This window comes from Leptonotus elevatus, chromosome 8, assembly GCF_054856555.1.
Source record: "Leptonotus elevatus isolate MCC_2025b chromosome 8, RoL_Lele_1.0, whole genome shotgun sequence".
NCBI lineage: Eukaryota > Metazoa > Chordata > Actinopteri > Syngnathiformes > Syngnathidae > Leptonotus > Leptonotus elevatus.
Genome location: NC_141246.1, coordinates 16,323,853 through 16,347,866, shown reverse-complemented (window position 1 = coordinate 16,347,866; position 24,014 = coordinate 16,323,853). Strand labels below are relative to the sequence as shown.

The 24,014-nt window shown below is 40.5% G+C and overlaps 1 protein-coding gene across 3 annotated transcripts in view; it reads left to right on the top strand.

Annotated features, from left to right (window-relative positions):
• The window catches only part of crebbpa (CREB binding lysine acetyltransferase a), a 55,208-nt gene that overhangs the window by 23,512 nt on the left and 7,682 nt on the right, over nucleotides 1-24,014 (top strand). For 2 of the 3 annotated variants that reach the window (XM_086081905.1, XM_086081904.1), the window contains exons 2-20: nucleotides 3,840-4,531; nucleotides 8,252-8,431; nucleotides 9,890-10,145; nucleotides 11,870-11,983; nucleotides 12,478-12,738; nucleotides 12,904-13,003; nucleotides 15,430-15,567; nucleotides 16,139-16,256; nucleotides 16,377-16,542; nucleotides 16,781-16,843; nucleotides 16,984-17,105; nucleotides 18,514-18,726; nucleotides 19,720-20,037; nucleotides 20,316-20,489; nucleotides 20,619-20,784; nucleotides 21,013-21,131; nucleotides 22,657-22,896; nucleotides 23,095-23,183; nucleotides 23,718-23,798. In XM_086081905.1, coding sequence (XP_085938031.1) covers nucleotides 3,840-4,531; nucleotides 8,252-8,431; nucleotides 9,890-10,145; nucleotides 11,870-11,983; nucleotides 12,478-12,738; nucleotides 12,904-13,003; nucleotides 15,430-15,567; nucleotides 16,139-16,256; nucleotides 16,377-16,542; nucleotides 16,781-16,843; nucleotides 16,984-17,105; nucleotides 18,514-18,726; nucleotides 19,720-20,037; nucleotides 20,316-20,489; nucleotides 20,619-20,784; nucleotides 21,013-21,131; nucleotides 22,657-22,896; nucleotides 23,095-23,183; nucleotides 23,718-23,798 — 3,610 coding nt within the window. The remainder of the gene's footprint in view (nucleotides 1-3,839; nucleotides 4,532-8,251; nucleotides 8,432-9,889; nucleotides 10,146-11,869; nucleotides 11,984-12,477; nucleotides 12,739-12,903; nucleotides 13,004-15,429; nucleotides 15,568-16,138; nucleotides 16,257-16,376; nucleotides 16,543-16,780; nucleotides 16,844-16,983; nucleotides 17,106-18,513; nucleotides 18,727-19,719; nucleotides 20,038-20,315; nucleotides 20,490-20,618; nucleotides 20,785-21,012; nucleotides 21,132-22,656; nucleotides 22,897-23,094; nucleotides 23,184-23,717; nucleotides 23,799-24,014) is intronic. The other variant, XM_086081906.1, reaches the window with a different exon arrangement.

Sequence of the window (24,014 nt, the reverse complement as noted above, 5' to 3'; positions counted from 1 at the left end):
TTCGAAAATATTATAACGTAATAAAAATGGTCATAAATATTTAACATGGTTAATCATTGACACAAACTCAAATGAATGCTGCATGTTTGCACTTTTCAGGTTTCAATATGTTGACTATCTTGATGCATGCAGTTACAGAGATGATCTTAGTCAATCCGAATGCATGATTGTGTTTTTACCAGAGCTTGCTGCATGAGGTATTTTATGTTTTTGTTATGCATTATGTATTAAATTAAGAATGATTGATTAAATGATTTATTGCATGGTAAATATATATGATGATATTCTCAGTGATAGTTTTTAAAAGCAAAGGCAGTCCAATGTTTTTGAATGTGACTGATTTTGAGTTGACTAAAACTGCAATTTTATATGGGATAGTTCAATATACATTGAAAATTTATGCTGTTGTTTTGTCTATTTCTTTGTCATCTGAGTGCATTGAAAGTACTCAAAAACACGGAAAACCCATGAGCTCTGGACCTAGCTGAGTGCCTGCGGCCCCCAGACCCCCGGCTAAATTTTCAGATAATTTCACTTTGGTCAAATCACATGCCTGGTTATATTAGGGGTGGGACGATACGGGTAACTTACGATTCGATACTGTGATGATATGTGGCCCACGATGATAACGATAATAGCACGATTCACGATACCTACGATATTCGATATATTGTCAGAAATTTTCTCAGCGATATATCAGGATATTCAGTATGTGAGTGACAGTGAAAACTTGCCGACTGTTGTTCTTCGCTAATAGTGTCTAGACACCAGTTCTTCGCCACTGCTTCTGCCTACTTTACCACCATTTAGGGATTTAGGGATTTAGCGCCCCCACAAACAGGACAGGAGAGATTAACTCTTTGACTGCCAGACGTTTTCAGAAAAGGGATGCCGTCAGTGCCAGCCGATTTAAGCATTTTGACTGATCTTTCAAGGTCCACAGAAAATGTTCTGTTTGGACTATGGAAACACACGTACTACCAAATGAAAGATTGGACTTTCATCTTTCATCAGAAAAAAAAGTTTGTTTCTACCTTATTCCGTTCTTTAGTAATCAACAATAGAAAATGGTTAGTTTGACCCAATTTCGCCTGTTTTGGACCAAAATACGGCGAAATCAAGCTTTTAGTGAAACGATATTATTTCATGCATTCTAGTGAATTTGACACTTCTTTTTGTCCATGAATGATGCCACAAACACCTAAATAGTGCTTTACTTCTATAAAACACTACCACCAAGAATGAAAAAGTGTTTTTTGATAGCAAAATACGTTTATTTACATTCAACAGTGTAACAATTTGACAACAATTTGGCAAACTATTTACAAATGTGTGCAACTGTGGTGCTATTTACAAATATGTGGATGTTTCAACGACAGTTTTTCTTTTTGTAACACTCTCCTGCGTGCAAGGAGACGCAACAGCATTTGCACAACAGATTGCCTCTTCGCGTGCTCCACTTTCTTGCAGGCCGTTTTTTTCCGGGGAATAGCAAGTATATACTGCAGTGTGTGTTGCCATCAAGTCTAATATCAGGATCATGCTACGGTTACGTTACGTCTCGCTTCCTCGTGTCCTTCAGTTGCTATACCGGGTGGTAGGAGATGTTCTGATCCATTTTATCCACTCCATTCATGGTGGCATCGTAGTCCAGAAACAGTGTCTTCTCCGTGATCAGACTGTACCCGCTCCTCCGATGAATATGCATTGGACTCGGGGTACTCTTCATTGTCCGATCGAATGTCCGCTTGTGCAGCTCCGGCGTTAGCAGCGGTAGCCGCGCTTAGCCGGTGAGGCTTACTACGTGTCATAGCAGTCGCGTCAAGGCTTCCAACTTTGGCGTCAAGCTCGGAGTCATCATCATCATCATCATCAATCTGCATTGGTCGATGCCAACTCTCCATCGCCCGATCGAATGTCCGATTGTGTAGAAGTACCCGGCCGGCTATTGTGCGCGTTTTCCGGCCTTAGCAGCGCTAGCCGCGCTTAGCCGGTGAGGCTTACTACGTGTCATAGCAGTCGCGTCAAGGCTTCCAACTTTGGCGTCAAGCTCGGAGTCATCATCATCGTCGACATCAATGCGCTTTTTAGTATTGATTGATGCTTTCCGTCTTTGAAAAAAATGCTCAAGCGTGAGTTGCTTGCAACCGGTTGCTTGGTCAAGCCACAATGGCTTGAACCAGCCATTGTCTCCTCAACACTCTAGCTCCGCCTCACGTCTTCTACTGACGCCCACGGTGGGCGGCCCATCCAACCTTGTGCAAAGAGAGTCATCGCTGCCCTCTAGGGGCCAAAACGAGTCTTTTACTAATCAGATCTGCCTGATACTTTCAGCACAGCTGCCCAAGGCTTTCCTGCACCCGTTTTCGAAAAAAAACCAAAAAAAACATAGGGGACGTCTTTTAACGTCCTCGGCGCCCTTCCCTAGGTTTATGCTAAACGTTTTATAACGTTTATGGCAGTCAAAGAGTTAAGTACCGACGGTGACGGATCACAAAAGTCACGGTTCGGATTGGACCACGGATTTGAGTTGCAGATCGAATCGTTCTTTTGGATGAGAAAACAAAACAAGATAAATTGATTAATTTTATAAAACACGTTTACCCATTAAATAATAATAATTAAAAAAATCAACTCAAAATGTCGAATTTGGTTGTTTTGGATTTAGGAACACAACTTTAAGTGCAATAAGAGACAGATACATTCTTATTTTATACCTGGTCCATGTATTAATGGTTTAAAGTCGGCAATATTTGATATTTTGAGTTGAATGTTGTTTATGGAAAAAGGTGTTTTATAACATAAATGAAGACAACGTTCTATTATCTTTGATTTATTTTTATTTTTTTTAAATAATGAAAAAGACAGCAATTCAAGGCATATTCCCTTCCTTTAAACATGGAGAGTAGCCTAGTACAAAGTAGACTAGGCCCAAGATATTGAAAAAGTAAAGAAAGAAAGCCATTTCAGGGCCACCGTACCAGCCAGGCACTAATGCTAACACTAGCTGCTAGCCACTAACGTCGGAGACTTGAGGCGTATCATTTAATGATGACATAATTAACCAGCAGTTTCTTAGCATCCTATATTAGAGGTTAAATATACTTTCAGGATGGCGTTGTGAAAATGTTTGTAGAAAATATGTAATTTAAATTAAAAAATCGATATGTAAGCCAACATGTCAAAAAAAAAATTAATCATGCTGGCGGTCACGTCACAGCGCAGGCTGACTTCAAAGTAAAAGCCCACCAAGGAAATTGCATTGGCATCAATGTGTTTGGTAAAGCTTTATTTTTGAAGTTAGCATTGGTGTAGGCGGTGTGTTACGTTAAGTATTTTTCCAGCTTCATTGACATGTCTGAATGACGGGGAAAATCCATTATGTGCTTTGCGCTGGTGTGCCGTCATAAAATAACGATACTGCCGTTAGTGTATCGATACATTTATTTCAACAAAGAGCACAACAATATATTGCAATATCGATTTTTTTGTGCTTGGTAGTAATGTGCTTACTACATCTCCTCTAGCCTCACAATCCACAAAGTGACGGCGAACTAACATTACATGCAATATATCCGGTTAAAGACGTTTTCTTTTTTCTTTTTAAATATATATTTTTAATATGTTTTCTTGAAAACTTCTTGGATGGTGGCCAGTTTACTTGGGAGACACACCCAAGTATTAACATTGTGTGGGAAACACTGACCCCTAGTGCAAACTATATACAGATTTAGAAGAATGTTATATTGATTGGTTGGCATTTAAGAATGTGTTTCTTTGTCAATTGTACAACAAATACCACAGATAATTATAATAAAGTCATTTCTTTCCGTTTCTAGATCTTGGATCACTGTCTTGGGATGATTTAGAAAATGACCTTCCAGATGAGTTAATTCCCAATGGAGACCTGAGCCTAATGGGCGGGATGCCTACAAATGGAGGAACCGCACCTGGGTCTGGTGGTCCTGGTGGTACCACTGTGCTCCCAGATGCCGCTGCAAAACATAAGCAGCTCTCAGAGCTTCTACGAGCTGGTAGCACCTCCACGATCACGGGTGTAGGAATGAACTCCGGTAGCCCTCAACCTGGAAGCATGGGGTCTCAGCTTGGCACACCTTTGGGTAAGAGCCCCCTAGGCCAAGGCTCTCCCAACAATCATCCATCTCCTCAAGCCCAAAAAGCAGGAACACCAACGGGAGTCACAGGACAGAACAACAACAATGCTTCAACAATGAGTATGAACAACCCAGGCTTCAATCAGGCCTTGATGAATAATAGCCAGGGTCATTCTGGGCTGTTGGCGCAGAGTGGGCAGCCCCAACCTGGGCAGGTCATGAACGGGGGACTTGGGCCCGGTGCTGGAAGAGGACGAGGAGCAGGGGTGGTCGGCATGCAGTACCAGGGACAATCGATGCAAGGAGCTGCATCAGGAGCAAGCAGTGCTTTGGCAGACACACTCACCCAGGGCGGACAGCAGATGGGTGCACATGCTACGCTCAGTGCAGCACAGCAAGCAAGCAACATTAACAAGGTAAGTTGCACCACTAACTATTTTACAAGCATTTGAATGGTTTTCACGGTGTGTTAATGCATTTGCTGCAGAGTTCATCCAGGGTTGCCACTGACTTTGCATTCATTTTACACATAGAAAACATTTAATGGCCTACAACATATTGTGTAGCATGCTTTGCAAGGCTCCAAATAACTTTAGTTGAGGAGCAATTTTGCTAATCAATAACTTCATATGAGGAGACACTTCCTAATATCTAGGGGCAGTTTTTTTTTTTTTTTTTGCTGATTTAGGTGCATTTTTTTTTTTAGTGTTATTTTTATTTTTTTGCAGAGTAGGGCCTGGACATGAAGTAAGAGATTAAAAAATAAAAATATGGCAGTATAAGGGGGATTTCAATGTTGGACTGCAGCTAATGTTGCACCAAGTACCGTTACCAGTTCCGTATCGTGAATTTTAGGTGGCAACAAACTAGTGTTGTTCCGATACCGTTTTTTGGCCCCCGATACCCAGCTTTGCAGTATCGGCCAACGCCGATACCATACCGATACCTAAGTTGTTGTTTTTTTCTCAACGTGAAAAAGCTGTCCTGCCATTGGTTCAAAGCCTTCAAGGGCCGATAGGATATCAGTGAATGTCGTGCATGAGCAAGACACAAGCTGCTGCATCCAAAGTCCTATATTAGCGCAAAATTAATGGTATCGGCATGTTACTTTAAGTACTCACCGATACCACTGTTTTAATGCAGTATTGGGGCCTCTACCGATACCATTATCGGTATCATAACAACACTACAACAAACACATACCATACTAGGGCTGAGCAATTAATTGCAATTAAATCACGGTTTTACAATACGTAATTACGTAATCGTGAAAATCTGTGATTTTAAATGGGGAGCAGAAGGGGGGAGGCGCCTTAAGTGCACGTAATTTTGGTGATTATTATTTTTTTGTCTTATGAGACCTTGAGATGAGTGTCTAACATGTTTTATCTGTTTTAAAACAACAGTTCACCGCTTTTCAGCTGCCGTAGTGTCTCTTTTCTCCGCTCCCCCCACTGCTGCTGCTTTGCAATTAAGTGCACGTGCAAGCAACGAGTGGTTAACTGCCTATTTACAAATTAGTGTGCAATATCGATTCTGACACCTGAGTATCGATATGTGTATTGTAAAGAGGCTCGCAACAATATATTGCCATATCGATTTTTTTGAGCACACCCCTAGTGTCGTCCGATTTCATAAATGAAAATTAGGACAGTCTAAATGATTATTGCTCGTTATTACTCAGTCATTTAGGTGCCGTCGCTCCAGCCTCTTTCAATGTACATGTATTGTAGCGTTGGTGAACTAATCAGGCCAAGCAGCGAACAAACAACTCAACAACAGTTTGCAAGTAACTGTCGGCCATAACTATACCAGAACACAACAGCTTTGAGAGCGCTTATCTTACCAAAAACAAAAGTCTGTGTTGCCTCCATGGCCCGTCCAGATCATGGAAAACTACCTAACCCGCGACCCACTCACAAGGATTGCTGTAGAATGCTAGTGTTTTTTTAAATCAAATTGGAAAATGTTAGGTCATATAAGCAGGTATAATTTTAGTTAGCCTACACTTAAGCATGTGTGAGTTTACTGACTGGAGATCGCTAAGTTAGATATATATATATTTTTTTTCAATATGTATATTGAATTTATTTATTGATAAATGCAGTACTTAAAAGGTGCAGTGTTTACATGTCATAATTCATGCAACATGAAAATTTGGGTATGTTGAAGTGGTAAACTGTAACTGTAATGTTAAAAAATGTTATTTAAAGATCCTGTAATTTATAATAGGTCTGCTATTGTTTATTACAATTCCATTTTTGTTGGGTAAAAAATGTATTGAAAAGAAACTTGAAAAAAATAATCGCATATGATATAGCAATCGCAATTTTGGGGGTGGGGGGGAATCGCAATTAGATTATTTTTCATAATCGTTCAGTCCCATACCATACCGTACCATACTGTTTCTCAGCCCCGGTCCTCAAGTACCCCTATCCAGCTTGTTTTCCATTTTTCGAGGACCAGGGTTGAGAACGATTGCCATACCATACCATAATTTCCAAATACAGTTACTTTCCCATATTCAAGCATAGCATTAGCACATTGAAATCAATGTTTCAACTGTGCATAATGTTACAATGTCTTCCAATAATAAATACAGGCATATTTTAAGAATAAAACCACTTGACTGGCCATCTCGTCTTGTTCCGTCTTCTGGGCGGCCATGTGACTGTGACGCAATAATAGAAGCCTACTATTAATTTTAAATTGTTGTAGTAATGCAAATTGTTATAGTGTTACGCATTTGAAAACACAACTACGAATGTATAAAGTTAACGTTTAATATCATATTATGTTCTTATGTGCTGCATTTGTTTTATGGCAGTATTGACAGTGACACCGTTGCTATTTTTAGAGACCCCGGGATACCGTATCACCGTAAAATCGCCCAACCCGAATGTAGGTGGTACTTCCTCTAAAACATTTTGAGAATCACTGTCTAAGTGAAATATTTAAACCATTTGTTGCTATTATTACAGACATACTTTGTGATAGTAAAATCTAATTTCTTTATACAGGTAGTTATAAACTCTATTATTTATTTTAATAGGGAATTTTATATATGAAATGTATCATAACAATGACTGATTGTTATGATTACTGCATTATTACATACAACTGCAGAATACTATACTCTATGCTGCTACCACGAAGACATCAATCACTGTGCAATGTGGTTTATGTTATAAACATCAAGGCTCAGACTTTCACAGGTTAATGTGTACAGGCGACACATGAATTCAAATTAATTTGGCTAAAAAACACAAATACTTGTCTGTGGTCTTCAGTATTTTCGTATTTTGGAACATTGTCCCTGTGCGTCCCTGGCCAACTCCCTCATGAAAGCGTTTAATTATCTTTCTTTTTCATGCTTTTCCTCGTGAAAGTGTTTTTCATTCATTTACAGAAAAGCACACTGTTCTCCTCCTTGTGTTGAAGCCAGAGGAAGCTACCAAACCTTTCAGACTTTATATGATGATGTGTCTGAATTAAATGGTGGTTTTGCCACGCCTCGGTCACTCATCCTGCTTGTTTTTTTTTGTTTTGTTTTTCTCAACATGGCAAATTGGCAATTCAGCGATGTTTTGTGCAACTTTGGGTCAATGTAGCTGGTTTTTGGCGCGGCAATATTATTTAGTTTTAGGTTTGCAGCAAAGGGGCTGGCTATCTTGCTAACCCTTGTTGCCATGTTGTCACCAGCATATGTAAACCATGCATCATTGGTTTGTCAAGCAGTGTTTTTTGTTTTGTTTGTTTGAAGCGTTATTTGACAAGCAATGTTGTGTTTGTATGGTAACCAATCACGTGTCACTGGCCGTGTGGCAATTTGTGCTATTGTTCACATGATTTGCAAACGGTCATTTGTGCCTCGTAGTCAGGCATTTTGAGGAGGGTTCCCCGGGGCAATTTTGATAGACACATTGGCCCTTCGCCGCAGTAGTGAATATGGGAAATATTTACCACGGCTCTCGTTATTAGCGACGTGGCAAACGGGGTAGCGCTCACCCTGAGTACATCTATGGTAGTTTAAGCAGAGCAATATAGTTTGTAAGGGTTAATCACATTCTTGGTGTTTGTGAAGTTATTGTTGCAAATGTATTTGTGTTAATGTCTTGAATTTCTCGCCTTTTCAGATGGGCCTGGGTAGCAATGGGGGTCCATTTGTGACTCAGTCCTATGGACAAAGCGCTGCAGGCCCTGGTCAGCAGCTCAACCCTCAGCAGCAGCTCCAAAACAAGTCTGCCCTCGCCAACAGTCTACCACCATTCCCGAATGAACTCAAGGGGGCAGCTGTCAACAGTGTGCAAAACATGGTTTGTTCCTTTCACATATTGTGCCATAACTATACTATTAAGTAGTGGGAGAAATAGTTGAATGTTAGCTGCATTGTGATGTAGAAGTAAACTATTTAGAATCGATTCATGTTAATTTAATGGTGTGAGATTGACTATGTTGGAAGTGACTTGTACATACTATATTCAAGCATGTTTTTATTTTTATTTTTTTACACTGCGTTCCAAATTATGAAGCCATAAAGCAGGTGTGGGGCCAAAACCTCATATGTTACAATTTGGTAAATTTGATATTTTTCCACAAATCTATTCTATTGGTTAGTTCACACATCTCAAGCACAACTGTATGTGGGACTAAATTATAGTCATATATGATAAATTCTGTGTTGATATGTTGCTTATGTATTGCATTGAATGCAAAAACAATGTAGAACCATCTAAATGTTTATATTTTTTCCAATTTTATTTCAAACGTGTATATAAAGAAAAAAACTAACTGATTATAAAAGTACATGTCTAAAGACAAAATATACAAAACATATAAACCAACAAACACAACATTCAAACAACAAAAGCAACATAAGAAAGTTCCACATTGTTTTACCCAGTCATGAGCTACACATTTATGTTCGAAAAGGAGTAGGAAGAAGCATAAACTTATCAGGTCCTACCGCTTTTAACATCCGTTACACAATAAATAGTAGGTATGTATAGTAAACACAAAAAAAACTGCTAGTATAAAGCGAATATATATGTGGAGATATCCTACATTATGGACTGCTCTTATAGCTCTTTTTTGCAGTTTTTTTGTTGGGGCTATATACTGTATTAAAAAACTCTTCTGTCACTTTGTGATTGTTTGGGTTTAGAAAATCAATATTGTAGTCACCACAAATGAATATTAATTTTATTTTAGTAGTTACTTTTTCAAGGTAATTGTTGCAGCACTGCTGTTTAAATCCAGCAGCATCATAATGTGACACAAAGTACAGTAATTTCTGGACTACAAGACGCACCTGACTATAAGCCGTGCTTGCTAAATTTGGGGAATACTCGAGTTTGTTACACGTATAAGCCGCACCCGATTGTAAGCCGCAGGTGTTTTCATGTTACCGCACCGGGTTCCCGCTACTTTCTTTTCCATGAGGGCGCAAATTGTCTCGCTCTCGTTCTCTCTTCTACTGTATTTGGGCTTATTTGATTAGTTTTTCTTTGCCTGACGCTCTTACGCTTCCTTTATAGTGTGCCCTCTTCTGATCTGATGGATAAACCGCACCTTTGTATTAGCCACAGGGTCGAATGCAAGTGAAAAAAGTAGCGGCTTGTAGTCCAGAAATTACTGTAGCTGAACTAGAAAATTGTGTGCATTTATTTCAAGTTTGGACTTGGTGACAGCAATTTTTTTAACACTACATCAAGATATTAGAAAACAACATTCACAGCACAGATATGTCTACCTTGTTCTTTTCACCCATACAGCAGCCACAGCAACAGGCAGCCATGTTGCCACTGGCCGGCAGTGGAGGTGTGGCAGTGCCTTCAGCAGTCCCGACAGCCGACCCAGAGAAGCGCAAGCTGATCCAGCAACAGCTGGTCCTGCTGCTGCATGCGCACAAGTGCCAGCGAAGGGAGCAGGCCAATGGGGAGGTGCGGGCCTGTGCCCTACCTCACTGTCGCACCATGAAGAACGTCCTCAACCACATGACCCACTGCCAAGCTGGGAAGTCATGCCAGGGTACGGTTGGAGTATTTAGGACTGGCAATGTATTCTAAGCAGTGTTTGTCAAATTTGTGCATAGTTTAAGTAAACAGTACTTCATGAGTCAAAGCCCAAACACGTTTTCGTTTTGAGTGTTATGTACTTAATTATTGCAGGTGAGCCAGGTAATTCCAGTAAATAATTTGGTCTTTAATGCATTTCACTGCACGGAAAATGAAAGATGTACTTGTTTTGGAAAAAATTATAATTAGAATATACAATGTGTAACTCAGAGACAGGTTCAATCGAAATCACATGGAATCTCTTAATGTGGCTCTACATATGCACATTTCTAGTAACAAAGCATATTTTCATATTTAGCAATGGTCAGTTTGCGCATTTCCATTGTAAAATCACAGTGGATATGAATATTGTCCCTCCCAAACTGAAGTAATGATATTGATACTAAATGTTACCTTTATCTGACATAGATGGTGTTTTTCACCCAAGGGACACTGTGGTGTGACTAGTGCTTAAATTGGCTATGCACCAACGGCATACTAAAACTGATATTAGTAATTAAGCCACGCAGACGGCTCATTTATTACATGCGGCGATGATGTGACGTCATCGTTAGGGAGGGGGAAAAAAAGGCGACGTCTCCGTGAGATGAGGCGCTCTAACAGGCTCGCCTCATTTTCACAAAATATTATTTCTACCTCCTCCCTCATCACTATACTATATGAGATGGTAAAAATATGAGCCCCGACATCGGATTTATAAAAGTCCGTGGCCCTGACATGCTGGACTATACGTATTTACTTCCTCAAACACAGCGTTGTGAGTGACGTTGTATCTTCTTCTGCGCATACGGGTCACTTTGGGGACGCATTACGTCCACACAGCAGACAGACTGAAGTCGCAATTAATAGGTCATGTGAACGCTTATTCCAAAAAATCGGATTTCACCAAAAAATCTGAATTGAGTATCAAGACCTGCAGTGTGAACGTAGCCTAAGAAGGATTAAAATAGAAGAAGGATGTTAACATTTATCTATTTAATGAAAACATACATTACACGTTTCTTCTGTACCAAATATTCTATATTTAAAAAATATATATATTCAGGTGTAAAATAAATTGTTTTATTCACCCAAGTATTTTTTTTAAAGGTCATTTTAGCTGTAATTTTAATACTGTGATACTGCAATATTTTTGCTCACGGTTATCACGCATTTTGCTCCATCTCACAATTGGCCAATGTCGGAGAACCAATCGTAGGATAAAGAAGAAAGAAAAATTCTGGCATGCCAAACTCCAAGTCGTGGTCGTGAAGTGTCCCAGATGCCAAGATGCCTTACATGGGCTACAATACATCAAGTCAAGACAACTCAAAATCGACCATGTCAGTGAACATTTCCGTCTGTCGGGTCAAAATCGTGCTATGTTCATGTAGTCTGACCTCGGCATTAGAGTTCGTACCCGTGTTGCCCAAATATCCCTCCATACATCTTTGATGTCATTCTGTTGGAAATTGGCGCTTTTTACTTGACCGTGTGTGTTTAGTTTGTCCCATCTCTTTCTCTTAATTTTTGTCCTGCTTACTGCAATTGACTATACTTTCAGGCCTAATGGACACTTGCTTGTGCTCATTGTATCTCATTACTGAGGGGGAAAAAAAGGATTTTCCAACAGTTTGAATATATACCCTGGCTTCATCTTTGAGTATGAACCCTGCTCCTTGTATTGTTTCTCTGCAGTGGCTCACTGTGCATCATCCAGACAGATAATCTCCCACTGGAAAAATTGCACACGACATGACTGTCCAGTCTGCCTGCCGCTGAAGAACGCCAGTGACAAGCGCACACAGCAGCGTAAGTACAAGCAATAGTCTTCTTGCATATTAAGAATGTTCCGATAGCTAAATTTGTTGTATTAAAAGAGAGACAATTTGTCTGATAAGTCTAAAAAAAAAAAAAAAAAAAAAAAAACAGGTCCAAAAAAAAACTTGAGGCTTTTGCTTGAAAAAAATAAAAAAAGTTAACTAGAATAGCGAACAAATTGGAGTGAATCTGGGGTATTTTAAATTGTGGCCGGTCTGAATATTGGCACTTGTGCTCCACATTACCTTATTTAAATAAAAAAAAAGTTTTTTTGTTGACTTCTCTTCTTGAAATATTTTTTGCAATTGAGTGGTTAAATGGTGGAAAACTTTAAATAATTGATCTTGTCCTCATTTTTTTATATCACAAAAACTTTTTATTTAATGGGTCGTAGACTTTTTATATTCATTTTCTTTCAAAATGGCCACCATGCACACTGCTTACTACATATGCCGTATTCTTAACGGAATGCCCTTTCTCTCTAGCCATGCTGAGTTCCCCCAATACCAGTCTCCAGAATCCCATGTCTACGGGTGGTGTGGGCCAGTCTAGTGCACCTTCCATCAATACCTCAACCCCCATAGACCCCAGCTCCATGCAGAGAGCATACGCAGCACTTGGGCTGCCTTATGGTAGCCAAGCCACTGGGCAGGCCCAAGCCTCAGGTCCTGGGCAGCCTACAGGTGCACCGAATGTTCAGGCCCAGCAACAGCTTCCCCAGCAGATGAGATCCATCAATGCACTTGGTAAAGTCAAGACAGTGTTGTTTTGTCATGATTTGTTGCTGGCAGTCTTTCTCACTTGTGTTGAGTTGATAATTTGGCACTGAAATGTGTACATACCTAGTGAAGTTCAACTTGGATTATCAAACGAACGCACAGACTTGTACTCAAAACATTATGTCGTTACAGGTAACCAGATGGCCCTAACAGGTGCTGCTATGGGTGTGACCACTTCAGAACAGACCAGCCTACATACTGACTCTCTTCCCAACACACTCAACACTAACAAGTCAGTAGTTTTGCCAGCTGTCTGCAGCTACTTGACATATTCATGATTTTGAACACTTGTTAACAAAAATATATATATAACTATCGTATTTTCGCGACCATAAGGTGCACCGTATTATAAGGCACAGTTACGGGTGCTATTCTGTGTTTAACACACACATAAAGGCGCACCGCACTATTGGGCGCAGGCACGGTTAAACATACGCTAGCTCAAAACATATGGTAGCATGCTATTATGCTAAAACATATGCTAGTGCTAGCACATGTTTTTTGAAAGGCAGCGAGCGGAACAAAACTGAGTTCGGTTGAAGTAACAATGCAAACAGTGAGTTCAGTTGTACTTGAAGTATATAACAATGTACTCACGTTGTTTTGATCAATCCTAATCCAAAGTCCTCATCATCTTCTGTATCCGAAACAAACAACTGGGCAAGTTCTCAATCAAACACGCCAGGCTCCGTCTCATTGTCAGTCAGTCTTGTTGTCGTGTCCTCGGAAATGATGTCGGGTTTTGCGTTCGCCCAAGCATTCACTCATCATCTATTGACAAATTGTGCCGTAACCTCCCGGAATGATAGCAAGTTCCGCGTTCATTTTCCGAACTTTATTTTTCATAGCGGCTGAGAGATATGCGTGCATTGAGTCAGAGATAAGGAAGGAAAGGACGGTGATGTGGGGAAAAACCAATGGTGTCTTTAGTATGTGGTGTGATCTCTTTAGCTACACTGTGTAGACCTGCACTACTTCAAAATGACTTTTGCGATGTCTGTTGCTGTAAGTGCACGTTGTTCAATAAAACATTAAAAAAAAAAGGAAAACAAACACTACTGTATGTAGTAGTTTAGCCTTTGAATTTGGTATGTTCCATCTCCCTCACAAGCAGACTTTTCACTTTTGCAGGGAGCTGTCGATCAAACAATTAAATTGTAAGTGGCTTGTTAAGCTCTGAAACAAGCAAAAAAGAGGACACATGCTCACTGAACATGCATGCTGTAGCGCCATGGCATAAGTTTGAACACAATAAGTCACGACAGGCAAAGTGGTGAACACCAGTGCGGGGGGAGGGAGGAGCAGGGAGAGAGGGAGAGGAGGGGCTGGAGAACTTGCCACCAAGTTGACTCAGTCTTTCTTGTATATAAGCAATGTGTCGCGTCCTTCCACACAGTCCACAGACCTTGGTCCACACGCAAGGCGCACCTCACTATTAGGCGCACCTAGGGATGGGAAATTATAAGATTTTTCTGATTCCGTTTTTGATTCTGCTTAACGATTCGATTCTTTAGCGATTTTCTAATTATTGATTCTTTTTTGGGAAAAAAGATAAACAGAGATTAGCATCCACTTTTTTATGTCTTAATTGTATCTGTAAACAAGAGATATGTTTAAAAGTAACATGGCCTGACAAACCCAACAGTGAAGTTTTAAGGTCCACATTTGAGGACTCCTCAATGGGGTGCCATGGGGTCCCCAGAATTTTTTTTAAAAATACTTACTTTTTTTTAATCATCTTTTATAGAAATTTACAAAATACAACCTAAATTATTTTGTGACAATAATGTCCAACTCCAGTAACATTTCAACACTCATATGAACTCTGAGCACTCAAAAACTCCTCCTCCCGGCCTCAGTCAAAACAAACGCAGCCAGTAGACTAGTGTGTGACTCCCGTCAGTGTGGTCGTGTGGAAGTAGAGAGTGTTGCTTTTAAATCAGGATTTGTTCTGTACATCTTTGCACGTTTTGCAACCTTGAATGAACCCTGATGGGAAAAAAAAAAACACTCGCGGGTCGCGGCGTTTATCCCCGCAAGCCGGCACCATTTAGTGAGATACGGGCTTTAACATTAGCAATTACTAACGGCACGTTTGACATAAAGGCAAACGGGCGCTAATATAGTTACTACCAGTACCTGGAGTGTTGATAGGAGAGAACGCTTGCATTGCTGGCGGCCCTTGCTGCTGGGTTGATCCCTCCCGGACCCCGGACCTCTCACAAACACGTCAGACCGTAATCGCATGCTGTGTGCGCAAATGCGTTTGCATAGTGGTAGTGCTTCCTCCCTTAGAGGAAATATCCAATTTGCAAATATCGCAAGTTGGCCTTTTGTTAGCGTTTCTTGGAATATGTCAAACTTTTGAGCGTGGCAACATGTTTATTGCTCGCCGCGCATAAAAATGTCACGCGACTCGCGCACGTGGTGACGTCATCGTCCCACACAGAACCGATAAGGGAATCGTTAGCAAAAACGGAATTGGAACACTGGGAACCGGTTCTCATCAAGAACCGGTTTTCGATTGCCATCCCTAGGTGCACCGTCGATTTTTGAGAAAATTTAAGACTTTAATATGCGCCTTATAGTAGTGATAATACGGTACATACAAATATTACATGTATTTTATCACCAGTTTTTTGTTGTTGTCTTCTTTAGTCAGCTGTTGTCAGATGGGTCAGCTGTAGGCTCATTGGGCAACCTACCCACAGCAGCACCCATCTCCGCCACAGGCACCAGGAAAGCCTGGCATGAGCATGTCACCCAGGACTTGCGCAATCACCTTGTACACAAACTGTAAGTCAACAGGATACATAAAAAAATTGTTGTGTTTGTTGTATGTAAAAATACGTCCCCCCGTTATACCCCCCAGAAGATTTCATAAAGTGCTGGTAAACATTTCACGACACACATCCCGTGAATATTCAAATATGGGCTCCGTTGTGTGTTTTTAAATATATTTTTTTAGAACAGTACCCAATGGGGCGGCGTGGCTCATTGGTTGAGTGGTCGTTTCCCGTGAGGTTGTGGGTTTGATCCTCACCCCTGGTGACCATGTTGTAGTGTCCTTGAGCAAGACACTGAACCCTGATTTGCTCCCAGTGGACCTGGCAGCGCCTTGAATGGCAGCAGCCGACCACTAGTGTGTGTGTGAATGGGTGAATGTGAGGCTTAAAATTGTAAAGCGCTTTGGGCACCATATAGTGTAGTTAAAAAGCGCTATATAAAAAGTAGTCCATTTAGCATTTACCTGAGGTATCATCTTGTTCAGTGGGTTATGTGACGATTTGCTGTAACTATACATTTCTTGATTGCTGCTAGAATGTATTTTAGATTCATTGCTCTCAATTCCTGTGTTCCACTGCAGAGTGCAAGCCATATTTCCTACCCCTGACCCGGCAGCATTGAAGGACCGACGGATGGAGAACCTGGTTGCTTATGCCAGAAAGGTGGAGGGGGACATGTACGAGTCAGCGAATAGCCGGGTAGGTGCCTTAATTAACCACCTACCTGCCCAAAACCACTTATTGATGTATTCAAAAATCTCTGCCTCGCAATCACCAAAGTTAGACTGATATGATATTAATTTATTGCCTTCTGCGTAGGATGAATACTATCACTTCCTCGCGGAAAAAATCTATAAGATCCAAAAGGAACTGGAAGAGAAGAGGCGCTCACGGCTCCAGAAGCAGATCATCAATCAGGCACCCATGGCTGCCCAGGGCGCTCAGCAACCTGGCCTCCCAGGACCCTTGGGCCCCAGGCCACAGAGTGAGTATAACATGTTACAGAATTAATGTGGAGATGCCAAGTGTTCCGATTTGGCTGTATTTTGTTACAGAATGTAGCCAATCAAAGAAGCTACTTGACTGACAAAGTAGAAGTAAATAAAAGCAAGCGAAGTAATTTTTTTTTAGGTTGTTGCTGGTGTAAAAATTTCACAGCCACTGCTTGACAATATTCACATAAAAGAACATTCTGTTTATGCGGTTGTTATTGTTGTTTTTAGATGGACCTAATCCTCTTCCCACCATGCCAAATCAAATCATGAACCGCATGCAGGTTTCACAAGGTAAATTTAGCATTTTGGATATTCACCTGATGTTGTAACTGCACTGAACAATAAACTGGTTCTTGAAGTCTATACACTTGTATTTTACACTGCTTGAGGGTTTCGATTTGCTGAGTATTGTTTTGTTCTGTTTCTTACAGGAATCAACCAATTTAATCATATGGCTCTGCCCAACGCTCAGATGTCTCAGCCGACGATGGGAGCTCGTGCCGCCTCTCCAATGAACCACCCACAGCAAATGAACATGAGCTCTGTTCCAGCGGTAAGGCCGGGAAAATCGGAATGCTTTTTGCATTTGAAGACACATCAGCTAGCAGTGAATTTTAGTGGTTCATTGTGATTTTATATTTGCGTTCATGTGTTTTATAGATGCAACATTTTCACATCAGGTGTACTTGATCATATAAATGAAGTACCATTTAAATCCTGGGCGCTTTAAAACAATGTTCTCGTTGCACTGTCAATCTATAAACCAACAACAACAACAAAGATTCAAAAGAATTTCAATTTTCAGTTTTTCTTATTTCAAACAATATACAATATATCACACCGGCCGATCTCTAAATTTCATTAGGCCTAATTCAGCAAAACCCTGTGATTTCATTGCAACCTGCAATTTTGACCAATTACTCAAACTTTTCAGTGAATCTCGTGCATCATTGTTGCTTTTTGCATATTGTCAGCAACTAACTTGCTTGTTTTTAATCGAAGACGCCACAGTACACACTACTGACTCATGAACAAATGAAAAAAACAGAACAGTATGTGAAAAATAGTATTCAGATGATTTTTGCAATACCGCATGTCTTAATTATCAACACTTTTACCACCTCATAAACTGTTTTTTTGTATTCAAGAAAGTTGCAAGCGTCAAAACTAAGTGTGCCTTTTATTTAGATTGTTTAAATCTTGTACACTAAATCAATTGAATACATGTTATAGGTCAAATATGAATTGTGCATCTTTTAGCTTTTTAGTGTTTTTGCATTTTAGTGAAATTATTTCACCACTTTTTGTTCAGGTCAGTAATAATCTCATAATCCCATTTATTATTATTACCGATACCAATACCAGCCTAATTTTAAAGTATCAGTAATGCAAAGGCAATTGATACCATTATCTGCTGCCATCTTGTGACGTTTTAGTCAGGAACTAGAAATTAGAAGAATAGAAAATTAATTTCATGCAATTTTAAGGAAAAATGCTATATTGGGATATGTAGGTGTTTCTTTTAAATTATCTTGCAGGTTTTTGGGGGAGACAAGGGGGATTTTATGTATCAAAAGTACTAGTGGGATTGATACTTGGTATCAGAGTACTCATACTGTTATCGATCATACCTAATTATTAGTATCTGTGTTAAATATATTTATATTTTCACTCAGTTTAATTTTTTTTTTTTAAAGCACCAGTAGCATCAGACTAATGATATTTCGGAAAAGCTAGCGCATTTTTCTTGCCAGCAATCACAAAAATAGACTGAATTCTTAAAGGGACTGGGAAACGGTATTCCACACACGTCCATGCATTGTGTTTTGCATTCCACATTTATCACTATCTGTTTATTGTTGTGCAACTACTAGTATGTTTGTAATGCAAACGATTGTTCCCTAAAAAAGAAAACAATTCTTATTGGTGTCCTAATAGTGTTGTTTGTTTTTGCTGTCCAGGTGGGAATGTCACCCTCACGGATGCCTCAAGCCCAGGGCATGATAGCTAGCCACAACAGTGGCAACATGGTTGGCCAAACAGCCAGCCAGGGACAGTTTATGGCTCAGACTCAGTTTCCTCCGGGATCTACTGCTGTCTCAGCAACAGGGGCGATGAATGTCACATTGGCAGCTGGAATAGGTCAGCCACCAGCACAAGCTCCTGTTACTCAGGTGAGGCCTAAATGAGTGTTGCGCAAATTACAGTTCAAATTCCAACAACCTCTCTTCAAAAAGTTGCAATGTCATTTAGCCATTTGACATTGAATTCAGTGTTCATTGTTATTATTGACATTATATCCCCAAAATAGTTGACGCGGTTGAGACCACTTATTACTTCATGAATGTTCCAAGTAGGGCTTAACGATTAATCAACAGCAAACTGTAGTAGAATGCTGTTTTCGAAATGGCAAAACCTGTGATTTGTGGAAAAACAAAAAAGCCACGGCCGTAACCACTCCATAAGCCAAAGCTCCTCATGTCACTCTGTCTCTCTCTCTAAAAAAAAAAAAAAATACAGGACAGCTAAAGAAAACAGTAATAATGGGCAAAGTTTTGTATTAAGAATTATTAAGAAGTATTTAAATTTCCCAAAATATTGCATTTATTTATCATTTCAAATACATGAGAAGAAAAAAATATTGGAGGAAAAAAATCAATTAATTGTTTTCCAAAATAGTTCAACCCTATTTCCAAGTGTCATTGTGGCTGTATTTTAAAAGGCTTGCCTACAGTCCTCTCCTGATTTTATTCATGTGTTTCACATTATGAAGTGTAGAATATTGCTTTTAAGACCTCAATTTTGTAGTAATTTTTACTATCACAGCATTACAGCATTCAACTCAAGCTTTTACAAAGCTGAACCAGAGTCCAATGTTTTTATTCTGTGTTGAAGCTGAAAAATAGTTGGCTTTCAAATCATTGTATTTAATTTATAGTTGGGCATCAGGATTTACTCTTTAACCAATCACACTACTCACTAATTCATTAATTAGATTTGATTTGCTTCCATTCCAAGGTGTCTTCTAATCCAAAAGCTGGTGATGGTGTGTGGTGTGGTGATTGTCTGATCTGCTAACTCTGTTTGTCTGCTTATGGTGTGTGCTTGTCCGCTGTCCTTTTGTGTGTGTGTTTGTGTGTGTGTGTGCGTGCGTGTGTGTTCTACAGCAACAGCAGCAGCAGAGCGCTAACCTCCCCATGAATGCACTTGGTCCCTCGCTGGGCCCTCAGCTAGCCACTTCCCAAACCCCCTTGCACTCAACTCCTCCACCTGCTGCCTCTTCCGCCTCCACAACTGGGGCAGGCACTAACCTGCCCCTCCCACAGTCCTCCAGCCGTAGTGCCACTCCCACCCTGTCTGGCCTTGTGTCTGCCCAAGGGGCCACCCCACCTTGCCCAACTCAGCCCCAAACACAAGTGGAGATCCCCTCATCAGCACAGACGCAGCCCCTGCCTCAGCCCTTGCCTCAGCCCCCTACCACACCGGTGAGCCTGAGCTCCTACGCATGCCCTCCACTCTGACCCCCTGCAAACTCGCTGTCATGTGCCAACCCGGCCCATCATCTTCACCTCGTCTGATAAATGCATTTCACCAGTCTCTGTAGCATCCATGAAACCTGGATTGTTGCATTTTTAGGGGAACCGTGAAATTCATATGGGAGGCGTTTATCTGTGCTGTACATTCAGCTACGCATGCAACTACTCACATGATCTACTTTACAGTATGTGCATCACAGCTTGAGTTTTCTTTCTTTGCCCTACAGCTGTCTCAACCTAGTCTGGATAACAGAGTGCCCACGCCGGCCTCAGCTGCTAGTGCTGACCTGCACTCACATCATGTTGCAGCTGACCTGCCTGTTAAGGAAGTCAAAACAGAGCCACACCATGACAAACTTGAGTTTGAGGCCGCTGGCGGCAAAATTGAACCTAAAATGGAGGTGGGTTAAAGCTATATTCCCGCAAGTGATTCTTAAGACTTTTCATTTACCTCTTAGTATTTTACTTTAAAATGGGGCATATAAAAACACATTTACTTGGGTTTTTGATTTTGTTGTCCTTCTATGTAGACTGATGATGACTCGAGTTCCTCATTGGTGAAGAAGGAGGAGCCAGAGGAAAAGCAGGAGCCAATGCAGGTGGAGGAGAAAAAGATAGAACTGAAGAGAGATCCCAAAGAAGAGGAAGTTGAAGGAACCAACAGAACAAGCTCCTCTTCGCCCTCTCGAAAGAAAGGTTGGTCGGAGAAGCCAAGCCAAGACTGGCGCAAAAACAAACCAAAAAACAAAATTGCTAATTGAATGCGACATTGAAGCATTTTGTTTAAATCCAGTGCCAGTAAACACATCAGTCGGCTGTACTTGATTATATTGTCCTGCTCTATTTGTTTTTATATACAGATGATATCCTTTTTATTTGCACTTGCAAGTAACTGTACTATTCTCTAAATTTCTCTTCCTTCAGTCTTCAAGCCTGAGGAGCTGCGCCAGGCTCTGATGCCGACTTTGGAATCCCTCTACAGACAGGATTCAGAATCATTGCCCTTCAGACAGCCCGTAGACCCAATGCTTCTGTGTATTCCAGTAGGTAGCACGTGAAAAAATGCTTTACACAAGAAACACACCTTTGAAAATATGTGCTCACTATGATGGGGTGTTTTAGGGATGGGCATAATACAGGCATGAAAATACCTCAACTTTCGGTGAAATTCGGGGGGACTGGGGCTTGTGGTAACCAGAGAGTCAGTGCATTAGTGAACTCCGGGTGGGATGGGTACCGAAGACGACACCGTTTCACGTTAAATCAAACGGTGCCATTTTCTGAAGTGCGTATTAAGTTGTGGCTGTCCGGGATGTGTTGGTAATTTTCTATGGCGCACTTGAACGCAGCAGTGTACGCACAGCCAGCGTACTGACGTCACCCACTCACGCTAGATTTCATTCACGCTACGCTAAAATGCATTTCCTCGTTTGGGATTTGTGTTAATAAGCAAGCGCACACGTGCAAGCCAAACGAGAGTAAAGCTTCGCGGTTCCTAGCATGCTTTGCTTGAGGGTGGTGCCACACACCTGCGTGGACTTCTTGGTGCTGAGGCAGAGCGGCGGCTGGGAAGTCCCCGCCATCGGCTCGTTTGTTCTTTATGTTGTTTATTGTAAAGAACTTTGCGTCTCACTTTGTTTGTAATATTAATTTATGGTATTATTTATACTTTATTAATGTTATATCTTAATTTTTTTACTCCTCTCTGGCTCATGTGTTTTAAATTCATTATGTTTTATTCTTTGTCAGAAAATCTGACATATAGTTTTTATTTAATAAAAAATGACTGTTGACGTGAATGTTATTTAAATAAATTTGTTTTTTATTGTTAAATAAATTAACATTTATTACCACAAGTAACAAAACAAAAGTACTGAAAATTGGTATTGTTCAGTACCGGTATCGATACCCCAGTACCGACAATTGGACTAAACCGGTTGAAATGTGAAAGGTACCCATCCCTACTTGCAGCACATGCTGTTTTTTCAACATCCATCCACGGTCCGATAAATGTCGCAAAGACTTTCGCATTTTCGCAAACACTTTTTCTTGACGCCAGAAAATCTTTCAAATTAAAATTCCATTTCTGACAGTTGTGTTTGGAAGCAAGTCTTAGTTAGCACACAGAGGTTATGGTGTGCGATGTCATGATTGGTTATGCTAACATAGCCTACTATGGATTACGGCCGCATTAATGAACTCCAGTTTTTTTAACAACCAAAACACAGCTAGTATGGCCATAGCGATGTCAAAACACGAAAAACACATACACTCCTCTCGCTTTGTCATCTGGTTCTGTCTCTAATTGCAACACAACAGTGATGCGTTCAACCACTCACATGTAGTAGTACTCAAAGTGAACAGAACTTGACGTTTGCCACAACCCTTCAACGGTAACACATAACAATAAAACACATGTAACCCAGTTCATTAAATTTACTGTTACAGTGCTAAAAGATCCATTCCTACAAATCGTTAAGGACCTACCTTGAACACAAACTGATTAAAAGTGAATGCCTTGCTCTGAGTTGCATTGTAACCCAAGGTGTGTGCTTTCTCTCTCTGTAGGACTACTTTGACATAGTTAAGAACCCAATAGATCTTTCGACAATAAAACGCAAACTGGACACAGGCCAATACCAGGATCCATGGCAATACGTTGACGATGTCTGGCTGATGTTCAACAACGCGTGGCTATACAACCGCAAGACATCCCGTGTGTACAAGTGTTGCTCCAAGCTGGCCGAGGTTTTCGAGGCCGAGATTGACCCCGTCATGCAAAGCCTGGGCTACTGCTGCGGGAGGAAGGTATGATATTGTAACCCAAGGCGTGTCCTTTTTCTCTCTACACCCCCCAGAGATATTATTCTAACACATAGTGTGAATATGAGACTTACATTTACATGTCAGATTATCATTATTATATCTTAGTTATATTAAATCACAAACTTTTTTTCCCTTTTGAGATGTTTTGACCTTACTTTTTTTCTCCATATTTTTGTGCAGTTTGAGTTTTCCCCCCAAACCCTCTGTTGTTATGGGAAACAGCTCTGCACCATCCCAACTGGAGGCACATACTTCAGTTACCAGAACAGGTATTCATCAGACCATTTCTGTGTTGTTACACTAAAAATAAAAAACATTTCAATCACACCTCAAAACCCATTCATGTTTCAAACAAGACAACCATAGTGATCAGAGCATCCTGAAAGGCTGGACATATTTTTTAACTCTCCTCATTGCACAATTGAGGACAACTCTCAGAATGCTGCAACTTCAGTGGCAAATAATAGCAACAACAAAAAAACTACTAAAATAACTTAGCCACCTCATCTATCCACTGTACAGTATGGTTCTTTGAACCACGCTCCACTGCACCCCCTGCAGTATGAAACCTGTAACAGTCATTTTCTCCAATGACTCCACGTTGATCAGAGAGCAGTAGGAATAAAATGCTGCATTCTAGCAAACATGTACTTCTATTACACATTACACTATTTTACATGCCCACAAATATTTGTGGACACAATCTTAAATGATCTTCTTGTGATTGTTTAGGAGCTTGTGGTGTTTGCATGTCAGCTATGCTTAAAACAATGCGCTCAATTGTGAAATGGTCATTTATCCAGGTACCATTTTTGTGAGAAGTGCTTCAATGAGATTCAGGGAGAAAGTGTGACTTTAGGAGATGATCCTGCACAGCCACAGACGTAAGTAAACGGCAAATAATAACAAACGTACAGGTGATTGCCCAGTTATGTACATTATTAAAATACGTGTAGCTCACAGACCCGATTTATAACTCTTGGTGTTGGAACTTTTATGTCCTTAATATTAAGCCTTTTGTTGGCCTTAGAATTGAGTTCTTCTCAGGCGTTAATGCCTCTAATTATGGTACTTGTACTTTTATTGTACTTCGTCAAAGT